This window comes from Brassica napus, chromosome C4, assembly GCF_020379485.1.
Source record: "Brassica napus cultivar Da-Ae chromosome C4, Da-Ae, whole genome shotgun sequence".
Classification (NCBI taxonomy): Eukaryota; Viridiplantae; Streptophyta; class Magnoliopsida; order Brassicales; family Brassicaceae; genus Brassica; species Brassica napus.
Genome location: NC_063447.1, coordinates 46973104 through 46985179, shown reverse-complemented (window position 1 = coordinate 46985179; position 12076 = coordinate 46973104). Strand labels below are relative to the sequence as shown.

Sequence of the window (12076 nt, the reverse complement as noted above, 5' to 3'; positions counted from 1 at the left end):
TATTCGGTTGTCGCTGGTTCGTAAGGTCCTAAGATTTTTAAAGCTTTCAAATGTAGGTTTTGATAATAAAAGAACTAAACTAAACAAAATCTAATTGTCATACTATTATATATGTTGTCCATATGTTAATATTGAGATATGGCACTGTACGTAATTAATATATTGGGAAATATATGTACCTTATGACAATTCATAGTGTTTTATAGTAGCTTCCCTTGACAAGTCACCTCACGTGGGTAATGATACCACAACTAATGCTACATATATTTTGATGTATATATATTATTAGTTAATTTAAACATAGGTTAATTATTTTTAGTCTGCTTTGAAATTTCCGACAATGTTAAAGCTTAAAGTATACTAACATCACCATCACTATAAAGCCCATTACACCTAAACCCACTATATAACTAATACTTAGAAAACGTCCAATGATGCTGAACCCTCAACGAAACTGTAACACGTTAGGAAAAAAGTCAATTCAACAGAAACAGATAACTCTCAAAAATTAACATTCATGAATAAATGATCATTTAAACCAACGTTAAAAGACAATAAAAACATCTATTAAAACTCACTATATTTACCACATTTACACAGAGGTCTTCAGCCCCAACAAATACCTCAACAATGAGTAATATACCACTTATATCTCATCGGATTTCAAAGCAAACCCTCCAGATCTACATCCTCAGACCCAATACAACACAATCCGTGATTGATTTTCAATTTCTATCAATGATCGACAACCAAGGTAATTTTAGTGACACCATATCTGAAATCATGGAAGATATGTTAACGTATCACGTCATTCACCTTCCCAGTTCAACATACCTTATTGAAGAAACCAAACAATACGTGACAAATGAAGCTAGAGCCAACATCAATACCTTGGCTAATGATCTTCAAGTTACTCTAACTATCAAAGATTACAACCCAAATGCAACATCAAAACTAGACGTTGATCTGATCATTGCTGATTTAGAGGATACTAATAGACCTCCAACTACGGAAGAGGAAAACGACATATGTATTGTATGCTTCGGAAATTATAACTAACACAACAATCTTTGCACCCTTACTTGTGGCCATAGTTTCCATTTCGCATGCATTGACCAGTGGCTTCGCAGAAACATAAGTTGCCGATATGTAGAGAAAGTAATCTATGATGCCAAACTTCTCTGAAAAATAAAAAAAGTTTATTGATGCCAAACTTGGTGGCGTTTATCTATTTAAACTAAAATACCATTTTTAATAAAGATGATGCTTTTTTACTTTTTCCTATTGTTAAAATATACTTTCAAAACTAAACATTAATCTAATATCATGTATTCAACATTTTTATGTTATTATCAATATTTATTTAATTATAAAAAATCAATGACCTTAATTATTATCTAATTATAAGATTTATAGAAACACACAAAAAAAATTTGTGGAAATATTTTAGATACGTGTTGGTTTTGCAGGAAAAGAACCTTTGCTTTATTATAATCATTATTAAATAAAATATATGGTTACGGGTTATATAGATAAACTTAGTGTATCAATTTCGGCAAACATATTACCATTTCCTAGCTAATTATTCTACACATTATTGTCGTTATTAGTTTATTTAGATCATATTTACATTGTAAAATGACTCAGATAATATACGAAGACTGGGAGAGATCTCTCCTAATATACGAAGACGGGGAGAGATCCAAAGAGAGGAAATATAACTATACAATTATTTGTTTGCGGTCCCTACTTTCTTAAACAATTTTTTCCCTCCCATTTTAAGCAATTGCACAAGCATTATATAACATATTTCGTAATAATCTTCTACTTTAACGTTTTTCTTTGGTAACAAATCGAAGTTCAGTCAAACCCCCACGTGGTCACGTTTTTGTCGGTCGGAAGTTCACATGGTGTAGTCTTGCTTCAAGCACATACTACCTTTATATATATCTGTACCATCTTTTATACTTACGTTTTTAAATTAAAACTAAGCGTTACCATATTTGAAATCCCGTATCTCATTAACATTAATTTAGATTGCCTGTATATAGAAGTACATATATTAATAGGTATAAATAAAAACGTGTATCACATAAAAATATCAAAATTAGATTAATACTATACACTAAGCAGTGTATTGTGTTTTCATTATGAAATTGGATTAATACTATATTTAAAGGGATGCTAAGATTACGAAATTGGATGGAAGGTTGGTATATGCCATAAAACCATAATATTTTCTGATATTCCAACAATTATATTCAAGATCGAAAAGTTATCGACCGGAAGCTTATGATATTTTGGAATCTAATATAATTGTTAAAAATCTTTAGTAAATTATCTACTCGATTTGACATGCTTTCATTCGTTTATTGTAATTTTATTTTGAGATATTATTCAAACATAAAAATTATAAATGGTTTTTTTTTTATACAATTTGGTGAGCCACAATTTAGAATAGCGTAGGATTATAGTATCATTAATTGTAATATATTTTATACTTTAAAATAAAAGTAAAATTAAAATCGAATTACAAAGTATATTTTTGTTACCTAAAATGGCTTATGCTGGAAAATCTGTTTTCAAAAAAGAAGATTTCAAAGATATCAAGAATATTTGTTATTGTCTACGTATAATATTTGTCCCTTAAATAAAGTAGTATAAAGATATGACAATATATTATCATTCCATTTCGTATAAAAGTTATTATATTTGAAATCACATGTTATTATACACACTTAATATTTTTTTAAACAAAAAAAAAATCAATATACTAATCTAAATTTTTTATTAAAAAAAAGAATTAATTTCTTTCTGATATCTAGATCATATCTGTACAATATTATTTATATATTTTCTGTAATTATAAAATATCATAGACAATTACATATATATGAAAAAATAAAAAACATTTCAGTAATATTAATTATACGTTTGTTTTGGTAGCATTAATCTGTGAAGAAAAACATATTTTAACTGTCCGGCTATTATATATTCCATATGAACCAAACTGTTAATTTTGAAAATACATCCATGGGTGTAATAATTATAGTTGGAAATTCATGTATCTTACTACAATTTATAGTTTTATTTGTAAAGTTCTAAATAACATATGCCCTTAATTAAAATCGCATGTTTACAGTGACACCTTCCATGCAACACATTCCTCAAAGAATCTACCAACTTCAGGAAGAGATTTCAGTGCGTCCTATCACGGTATGTATAAGAAATGTTTGGGACATCAGAAAACACCAAACAGATAATACTCAGACTTCCATCGGTTTCCTGCTACGACCACCACGTAAGCCTTTTTTAAACTTTAATATATATATATATATATATATATATATATGTGTATTTTCCAATCCACCATATTTTATTTAACCTACTCACTATTTACTTAATTGGTTCGGCACAACAAAATTTGTTCACCCTCAGGGACAACTATTAGAAGGTCGGCTCACCGGAAACATTCAGCCGAATGTTTTCCAAGGTAAATAATTTTATGAAAACATCAAAAAATAATACAAATTTAAATTTTGTTTTATCAACATAACAATAATTTCCAATATTTTCCAGGCAAACTACTACTCCGTTCATCACCAGCAACAAATTTCTACTTCAACAAATCAATTGATTACATAAAGCATTTCAAAAGGCGAATAAGAGATCATGCAAAAGCATGCAACACGGAGTGATTATAATTCATGCATCATTCGGATTATTATTCTCTTTCTCACGGAACTTGATACCTAGATTTATTTACATTTTAAACTATTTTAGGTTTTATATTTTAAATAGGTTATTCAAGTACTTTTTTATTTTCGTGAATTTATTCAAGATGAGATTCCGATCTTTTAAAATAAAAGAATATATGTTATATACATAATTATATTTTTTACAAAACTCTAAAATTTCAAACTTGGTTCTTCATATTTTATTAGATAATTGTGTTTCATCGTCCTAGCCTAATGTTACTGATTACTTGGTGGCATATATCTATTAAAAATAAGATACCATTTTTAATAAACCTGATTATTTACTACTTTTCCTCTCTCAGACGAGTTCACATGGTGTAGACCATTGCTTTTCCACCCTACTTAGCTACTCTTTTAGCTTTTAAACAATTGGGTAAACTTGATACTCACCAATTTTACAGACATTTTGGAACATACAATGCTTCAATTTCAAAAAAAATATTGAAACTTATAATCAAAATTCGATTATCAATACACTTTTCTGCGCATCGCACGGAGAGAGAACCTAGTGTTATTAATAGATGAAAACATGAGATGTTAACTGCTACTGTCTAATTTACATGGTACATGCAAGGACGTTTAAAGGTGATTTTCTAATAAAACTGATATCCAATTCAACTAAGCCCAACCAAAGATACTTCCTAAAAATAATTAATCTGTGCAAAATATTAAAATCTGCATAATGATTATACGATTTTCTCAGTGTTTTAAAAACCAGACCGAATCAGCCAGTCGGACTGTGACTCACTTTTCTAACCAATTCTGGGTTGTAATAAAAAAACATATTTGAGTTAAATCGGCAAATCCGGTTAAAAACCGATCAAACTCGATAAACCGGTGAACCGGTTAAAATATGATTTTCTCAAATTGAAGTTGAGAAACAAAAAAATTCCAATTTTTAAAGAATCATAAAAATCATTTTTTTTCTTTAATATCTATCTAAATTAATTAATTTTCATTATATTTTATATTATTTTTGAAGTTTTCATTTTATTTTCATACCATTTTTAGATTTTAACAATGATAAAAGTTCTATAAAAATAATTTTGTAGTTATACATATACATATATAGTTACTTAATTTAAAATTAGATTAGGATTTAAAACCCGGTTGAACCGATCCTACCATTGACCCATCTACAATGTCGAGTCAATGTACGCTCTCGTTTTCAAAACATTGGATTTTCTTGGAAGATCGGATAGATTATTCTAAGGCGGAATACAAAGCATATAGATCAAAATATTGTATATACTATTTAACTTATCATAAATAACAAATCTTAAAATTAAACTAATTATTATAAAAAATGGAAATAAAATAAAGTTATTAAAACCACTCTACTTCTTATTATAATTATTTAGCTTATTTACCAAGACATTTATAATATTTTAATATTAAAAAATCAGATTATAGTGTAATCTTGTTTATTGCATAAAAATTTATCATTTAAAAATCATTAGGATTTATTTAAGATTTTAAAATATTGATTCCACAAATAATTTACTAGATACTCACTTCTCCATTTAATGAAATATCTTTTGTATTTTTGTCAGCCAAATATTTTTGCGTTTCTTTTTTTGTCCAAATTTTGTTGGTAGATAAAAATACTCACAAAATCTCGTTTTAAATGCAATTTTATCATTCTGCAGGTTGACAATCAGTGCCCAAATCATAACATAAACCAAATTAATGTGAGCTTAACCTTGATAAACGGCAAAACCCAAACCCGAAAACTGAAATTGTGGAACGAACCCAAATTTTATTTTGGTTTCGATTTGGTAAGAAACTGAACCGAACCAAATTGTTTTTGTTTAAGTTGAGATATCTTCATATCTATACCAATAAAGTAGGCTTTTGTCCCTTCTCCTTGCACCACGTCAGCATGGAGAGAAGGGCAATTGTCGACACGTGTCGCTCAACCAGTCCCCCGCGTTTTTTTTTCTTCTTTTCGTCTGAGTTTTAGGTTTTATAGAAAGCTGAGATTTTAGTTAATTAAATTGGTTTGGCCCAACGTTTGGCCCTAGAAACCCGTGCTTAGGGTTGGTCGTCGACTTCTTCTTCCAGAAGCGACCTCGCCGATGTAATTGACGAAACCAAACCGTCGATCTGAGTTCTGTAACGCCTCCTGATCCATAAATCCTTTCTTTACTCTGAGTTTTCCTCAATTAATCCACTCCACCCATGTTAATCAAACAAAATACCTCTTCGTTTTCCACCGTGACTGGTTCGAGCTTCCCCTGTAAATGTCTCTCATTTCTTTGATGTGGAGTACAACGCAAACAATTTCCAAAAGCAATTATTTGGATGTTGGAGTCTGTGTCAAATATTTAAATAACACAATTGAGGAACCACAATAGTTATCTCACACGGATGTTTCCTGCGACTGCGATAATTCAGCGTCCAACGCTCCATCCTTGGAGATTGGCCACGTTTAGACTATGGAGTTGAGCTTCAGGTGGATCTTCAGATCTCTTCATTTTGATTAACAAAACAATCAGATTATTGTTCTGATCAAACGGAGTTTTGTGTTTATGTTTTCTTTTGGCAGGATACGTTGATGTTAGGTACAGATTACTACCAAACTGAATAGATTTCTATTTCGTATTTCTATTCAACTGTTTAAGAATCTCTCAAATGTTACTTGATACGCAAGCCATGAAGACAATTCTTATAGAAATTCCTTCCCTTGCCAGACTGGTAGCTATCTCATCTTTACGAATTTATGTATATGTGTGCCTCCGCTGGTGTCTCTGTTTTTTTTTTTTTTGTTATTGATGTTATTTGAGCATGAAACATTTGGTATCATAAAGTATTTTTGTTTCAGTATGATATTGTATATACCAATTTAGCCTTTTAAATCTGAAGTTTGTGATATCAATGCAGACTTCAACTGCTGCCAGCTACTCTAAATTTGTGATTGTGAGCCGTGAAATAAGAAGTGCTTTAGTGGCATACTGTCCCCCCAATCGATTTAGTGGTAGACATTTATCATACTCCTCTTTTTACCTTGACTATGTAGTAACAAGATTGACAGATCTGCACTTTCTCCTTTTTCCCTTTAGACTATGAGGTTTTGTGCTCTGCATCATGGGTTAGATTTCTATTTCGTATTTCTATTCAACTGTTTAAGAATCTCTCAGAATTTCATTCCACAATGTCAAAAACTGTCTCCAGATTTTCCAGGTAAAGTAACTTGCAAAATCTTAACTTCCTCTGTTCTCTACGTATCTTTAATGTTTGATTGATATTTTCGCAGATGAGGCCCTGCAACAACATAATCCGACATTGAAGAGACTCGCAAGAGGCTCTTGCTGCTTAAAAAGCTTCTTGAAGAGGTCTTCGATGATCTCAAGAACCTCACTGTTGACTTGGTTTTAACTGCTCATCCTACTCAATCTAATCATTGGTCTTTTCTCCAAAATTTTGGGAGGTTTGACCTTTTCCTGAGTGTCTATGCTTGATAAATGATGTGTTTAACTGTTGAACATTTCTGAATCCATGAAACCCGCAAGTAACTCATGAAGTTACATATATATATGCTTACGAGCCTGGTTCGAGGTGGGAGGATCAGTTCACTCATTCACCATTCCTATTGCAATTTGAAAGTTGAAGTGTCTTTTTTTGTCACTGGTTGAAGAGTCTCATAACGGTTCTATATATGAATAATTGATAGTCTTTTTAACTACTACTGGATCGGAACTTTATTATTCTCTCTTAGTTGTACAGTTACAGTAACTTGGAGTGTACCAGTAAATAATGGCTATAGAGTTCTTATCAAATAACAACGCTAATACGACATCTTCTCAGCTTCCTGTTTATGGCAATATCTTGCCTTATGTTTTATTAGTACTACAGTTCCACGACCAATACAAGTATGTTTTTGATCAAAAAATAATAATAATACAAGTTTGTTTCATCAGTAACAATAGATTGTTGTTATTGGGTAATGGAATATCACAAAACTACTTGAAAATATCACTTTTGTACATTTAACATTTTAGGTTGATGTGTTCATGTCCAATCAAACAGAGTTCACTATGTATAATAAAACCAATAAGGAAAGATGACTGAAAATTCTCATGAGATACTCACATCACAAGTAACCATCTGCAAATGATTACAGATGTAGTAAATCAAACATGATCCATTAAAACAATGGAGGCAGAGCACAATGTCAATGATACACGAGCACTGGTTTAGTAGTTGCCAAATAGATCCACTACTTAATTAACATCATTACTTCTTTTTTCCTGAAGACATACATCGTTTTTTAAAAATGAAATACGTGAGTTACATGATTTAGTGAAGGGCCATCTAGAAAATAGACAATGCTACTACATATACGCTACTTCATCCGTGAACTAATTCCTTGGAAAAGTTTTAAGGGAAAATAAATAATTACTCCAGATGCAAGACACATTTACACAAATCGCAAGAATTTATCGACTCCATAAGTAACAAACAGACACCATGATCAGTAACATTATCCCAAGAAAAATAGGACATAGAACAAGGTAAAAGATTCTCCCAAGCAGTTGGTTAGTAACTTGCCAAATAAAATCCAGTGGTAACCAAGAACCTTTTCCTTTCGATTAAAGAGAAAGAACTTTATATAAATGCATTGTATTCAAATAAATTTGTAAAACAAAAAAAAAGTTATGACAAGAATCCTATAAAAAATCCTGACACGAAAGTATATATTTGCACAATTTAAATGATACACAATAAAAAAACATAAACATATAAATGAAACTAAATAATCTAAACAAAATAAAAAGTTATACGCAGCCAAAATAAAAATAGTACATATTTCCATTAAAACCATTAAAGAATTAGCTAAGCAAGACTGAAGTTGAATACTCTAGCATCAAACAAATTTAATCGAAAAAGATAATAAGATATAAAAAATAGGAATCACAAAAATAATGATTCATACATACTATATAATCAAAACAAAAATCTTAACGTTTCTGGTCATTAATAAAATAACGAGCTCATATCAAAACCGACTATTAACAGTGACTTATCATCATCACTCAACAAAATCACCAAAACATCGCCATAAAGGCCGTAACTCCGGCCGCACACACCCAAAACTACGAACAACCAAATTGATTAAAGGCCTACAAACGACCTGAAACAACCGCACTACATTGTCCCATAACCCACAAACATAAAATTACAAAATGAATTCGAAACAAGAAGCCGGACTAGAAGAACAGACATGCGGACCATCCTCAACGTTCAGGATACCACCTATACAAAGCAACAACTTTGGTACAACGACCCAACGACCAAACACACATTAGACAGTAATATATACCAACCATCACCGTATAATCATAATAAAACCCCTGCTTATACCGGACTTATTAATTATTTTCTACACAAATTGACATTTTCATATATTAAAAACACAGTCGATAATAAATTTAAGGAACATATATAATGTCATTGTAACGAAAGAAAACAATAACTTTCTTTGAAGCAGACTTATATACCTTTAAGATATTGACGTATATATTTTTATGTGCACCCTAACCTTCTTTGTGTTTTTGGCGCTAATGAAAAATACAAACAACATATTTATATTACTACATAGTTTGGCATGCATAGACAACCGCCTAAGCGTAGCCAATACGTCTACAATGAATCCACTAACAGATTGCCACATCCATGACATGACATTGATATAGCATGCGCGCAAGGATTGTTACTATTTTAATTATCTCCTTTCGAACAAGATAATCACAAAACAAAACAAACACATGCATATACATTTTTCTTTTCGGAACATCAACTTTACTTTATGTTTTAAGTTCAACTATAATTATTTTGGTGCAACTATCAATTATTTATTTTATTTTTATTGAATCGATCGGTAAAAATCACTTACATTACATACACTAACCACTATTAAATGAATTAAAAAACAATTTTGAACTCATTAAAGAATAAAACATACAAATCCGGCGCATAGCGCCGGAATACCACTAGTATGGTATAAAACTGAACACAAAAATAAACTGAACACAGAAAACCAACAGCCACTACCTTTTTACACTAGTTTCCAATTATATCATATATTGTGAAAATTGTTATATTGACGATTTCTATATAAATTTTATGCCTGGTTTCACTGTTATTATCTTTTTTTTTTGTCAGCTCACTTGTATTATCTTAAAATTGTATTATCTTGAAAGAAATTTCAAACTTTTTATTAATATTAGAGATTGTCATAGGCTACGCCTCTCCGCTCAAGTATTTTCCAAAAATATTTAATTCATTTTAATCTATTATGTTACTTCTATTTGAATATATATATATATATATACATCTTCTATATTAATAAAGTTGGCTTGTCTCTCTCCTTAGAGAACCACATCATCAAAGAGCATATGGGGCTTGTCTCTTTCTCTTTGTTTCGATGATGAAACGATGAATTATTTTACTGGACCATAATTCTCTTATTTTAATAAGTCCAACATATCATAGGGTTTCGTTTTTACTTTCTTTCAAAACTGGGACATATTCTCTTATCAATCTAGGCCCAATAGATAATAGAGTTTTTTTTCTCTTCCTTAACACAAGCGTTCTATCGCCGTGACTCTTGGGATCTCAAACCCTGACCAACGCCTCTGTAACGTCTTCAGATTTTGGTTAGAAGATACATTTATCCAAGCATTAACATCGTCCCTTCCACTCCTCCTACTCTTTCACATTAACTCAGCCTTATCATCAGCCAAGCTAACCGTTCAAAGTATTACTATACAAATGTTCCTTCTCTGCAATGGACAGACGCAATGCAACGAAATCCCAAGGTCAATCATTATTAAGCAACAATTCTATCAATGCCGAATCCTTACACTCTTCATGCCGATTTGAAGGTTGATTGCTGCTCCATCACCGCCGAGGTCCGCCTTCAGAAGGTAACTTCGGAACCATCATCTTTTCTTATTTATGACTAATACAAAGCTTACAACTTCGAATCTGTTTATTTGTTCTTCTCAAACAGTCAACGCTTATCCATAGAACATACCCAACATGGGAGACTAAATGTTCTATATTTTCCTCTTTCTCTTATCAGAAAATGTGTTTTTCTATCTATTTGAGTTAATTAAGAATGGATGTTTTGTTTGGTTAGATCCCTGAGGAAGCTAGAGAGCTTGAAAAACAACTCAGGCAGACTTTGAGAAGGTATTGTCTTATTGTCTATAAACCCAAAATTAGTGTCTATAATGCCCTGAGTTCTTCTATAACAGGCTGGTTTTCACTACAGTTACAAACAATGACCATACTCTACACCAGCCTGGATAGTGAACGTAACTCTTACTATGCCATGTCTCATTGTAATTTTGTCAGGTACCGTGTTGAGTTGACCATTTCAGATGAAACCGAAGAGGCTGTCTTCGTAGCTTTTGATTCCGAGATGATCAAGCTGACTAACGTCCGCTCTTCTGAAGTTGGGCAGGTCATGGTTTGATTACAACTAATCCTCCTATAAGTTAACAAATTTCAATCTATTCTGGTGGTAATTTTTTGCAAAGCATTATTTCCCATGTTCAGGGTGGAGGTTTTTCTTAGCAGCACGATAACGAATTCCCACCTTTAATCACTGATATAATCGGGAATGCTTACACTTTTCAGCTGAAGTTGTATGGGTTTAATTTTACATCAAAGCATGAGACCTTAGCGTCAACAGGCCCCAAATTTTTCGTAATTGGAATATACACTAATGCGCTGACTGATTAAGCGTTTCCTAATCTCTTTAGCAGGGAGGAGGTGATGGGCCCAAAGACAATATGCATGGAGTCAGCTCACTTTCCTCAGCTTCTGCAAATCTAGGTAACAACAATGCGAAGGAGACACCGAGACTTACAGACTCTGCACTGGGGAACCTCCCTGAAGTGGATGGCTTCATATCCCAGAATCCAAAGCTCAAATTGAGCATGCTTCTAAGAAGGTCCGTACGGAATAGATGAATATGGAAGCTTTATTTTATCATGTTGCTGTCTTTTTTTCAATCAAATAATGCTTTGCGTTTTTTCATTTTCAAACTATTGCGTATGTTGGTTTTGTTCTTTGCACTACTAATATAAGAATATTTCGAAGTATTTACCCTTTAAGCCAACCATGGATTCAGTAACACACTCCATCAGCGCTTATATATTTAAGTGACTAAAATATTATATATCCATCAGAAGGCTGTCTGCTTTTTAGTAAACTAAATCAAATTAACAGAAGTGAAACATCAAGTGGTGGGCATCTGAGGTTACTTGACAATATAAATATAACTACAAATAAATCATAGCAAGTGT

At 31.7% G+C, this 12076-nt stretch overlaps 1 protein-coding gene and 1 long non-coding RNA gene across 11 annotated transcripts; both read left to right on the top strand.

Moving 5' to 3' along the window:
• The first annotated feature begins 5678 nt into the window (after positions 1-5678).
• LOC125586306 lies at positions 5679-7337 on the top strand. 3 transcript variants are annotated; one of them, XR_007322810.1, is made up of 4 exons: positions 5679-6213; positions 6307-6322; positions 6642-6941; positions 7015-7337. It is a non-coding gene; the product is annotated as an uncharacterized LOC125586306 (long non-coding RNA). The 3 variants fall into 3 exon arrangements; XR_007322808.1 differs by having other exon boundaries at positions 6642-7337; XR_007322809.1 differs by lacking the exons at positions 5679-6213; positions 6307-6322 and adding an exon at positions 6340-6455 and having other exon boundaries at positions 6642-7337.
• Positions 7338-9658: 2321 nt separating this feature from the next.
• On the top strand, positions 9659-11872 carry LOC106420668. 8 transcript variants are annotated; one of them, XR_007322806.1, is made up of 5 exons: positions 9659-10687; positions 10903-10955; positions 11121-11235; positions 11325-11413; positions 11534-11872. XR_007322806.1 is itself a non-coding variant. In XM_048756254.1 (4 exons), exons 1-4 carry the CDS (start codon positions 10610-10612, stop codon positions 11340-11342), a joined length of 264 nt encoding a protein of 87 aa, XP_048612211.1. In that variant the 5' UTR covers positions 9661-10609; the 3' UTR covers positions 11343-11872. The 8 variants fall into 8 exon arrangements, 5 of the variants coding, with proteins under 5 accessions (XP_048612211.1, XP_048612212.1, XP_048612210.1 ...); XR_007322805.1 differs by having other exon boundaries at positions 9660-10687; positions 11531-11872; XR_007322807.1 differs by having other exon boundaries at positions 9663-10687; positions 11121-11229; positions 11531-11872.
• Positions 11873-12076: the final 204 nt, after the last annotated feature.

What these genes read in the sequence shown, in the direction of transcription:
- LOC106420668 (XM_013861517.3), top strand. Translation starts at nt 10,610, where the DNA reads ATGCCGAATCCTTACACTCTTCATGCCGATTTGAAGGTTGATTGCTGC. An exon ending in CCGAGGTCCGCCTTCAGAAG is followed by an intron (nt 10,688 to 10,902) that starts GTAACTTCGGAA and finishes TTGTTTGGTTAG; the next exon opens with ATCCCTGAGGAAGCTAGAGA. An exon ending in CTCAGGCAGACTTTGAGAAG is followed by an intron (nt 10,956 to 11,120) that starts GTATTGTCTTAT and finishes TAATTTTGTCAG; the next exon opens with GTACCGTGTTGAGTTGACCA.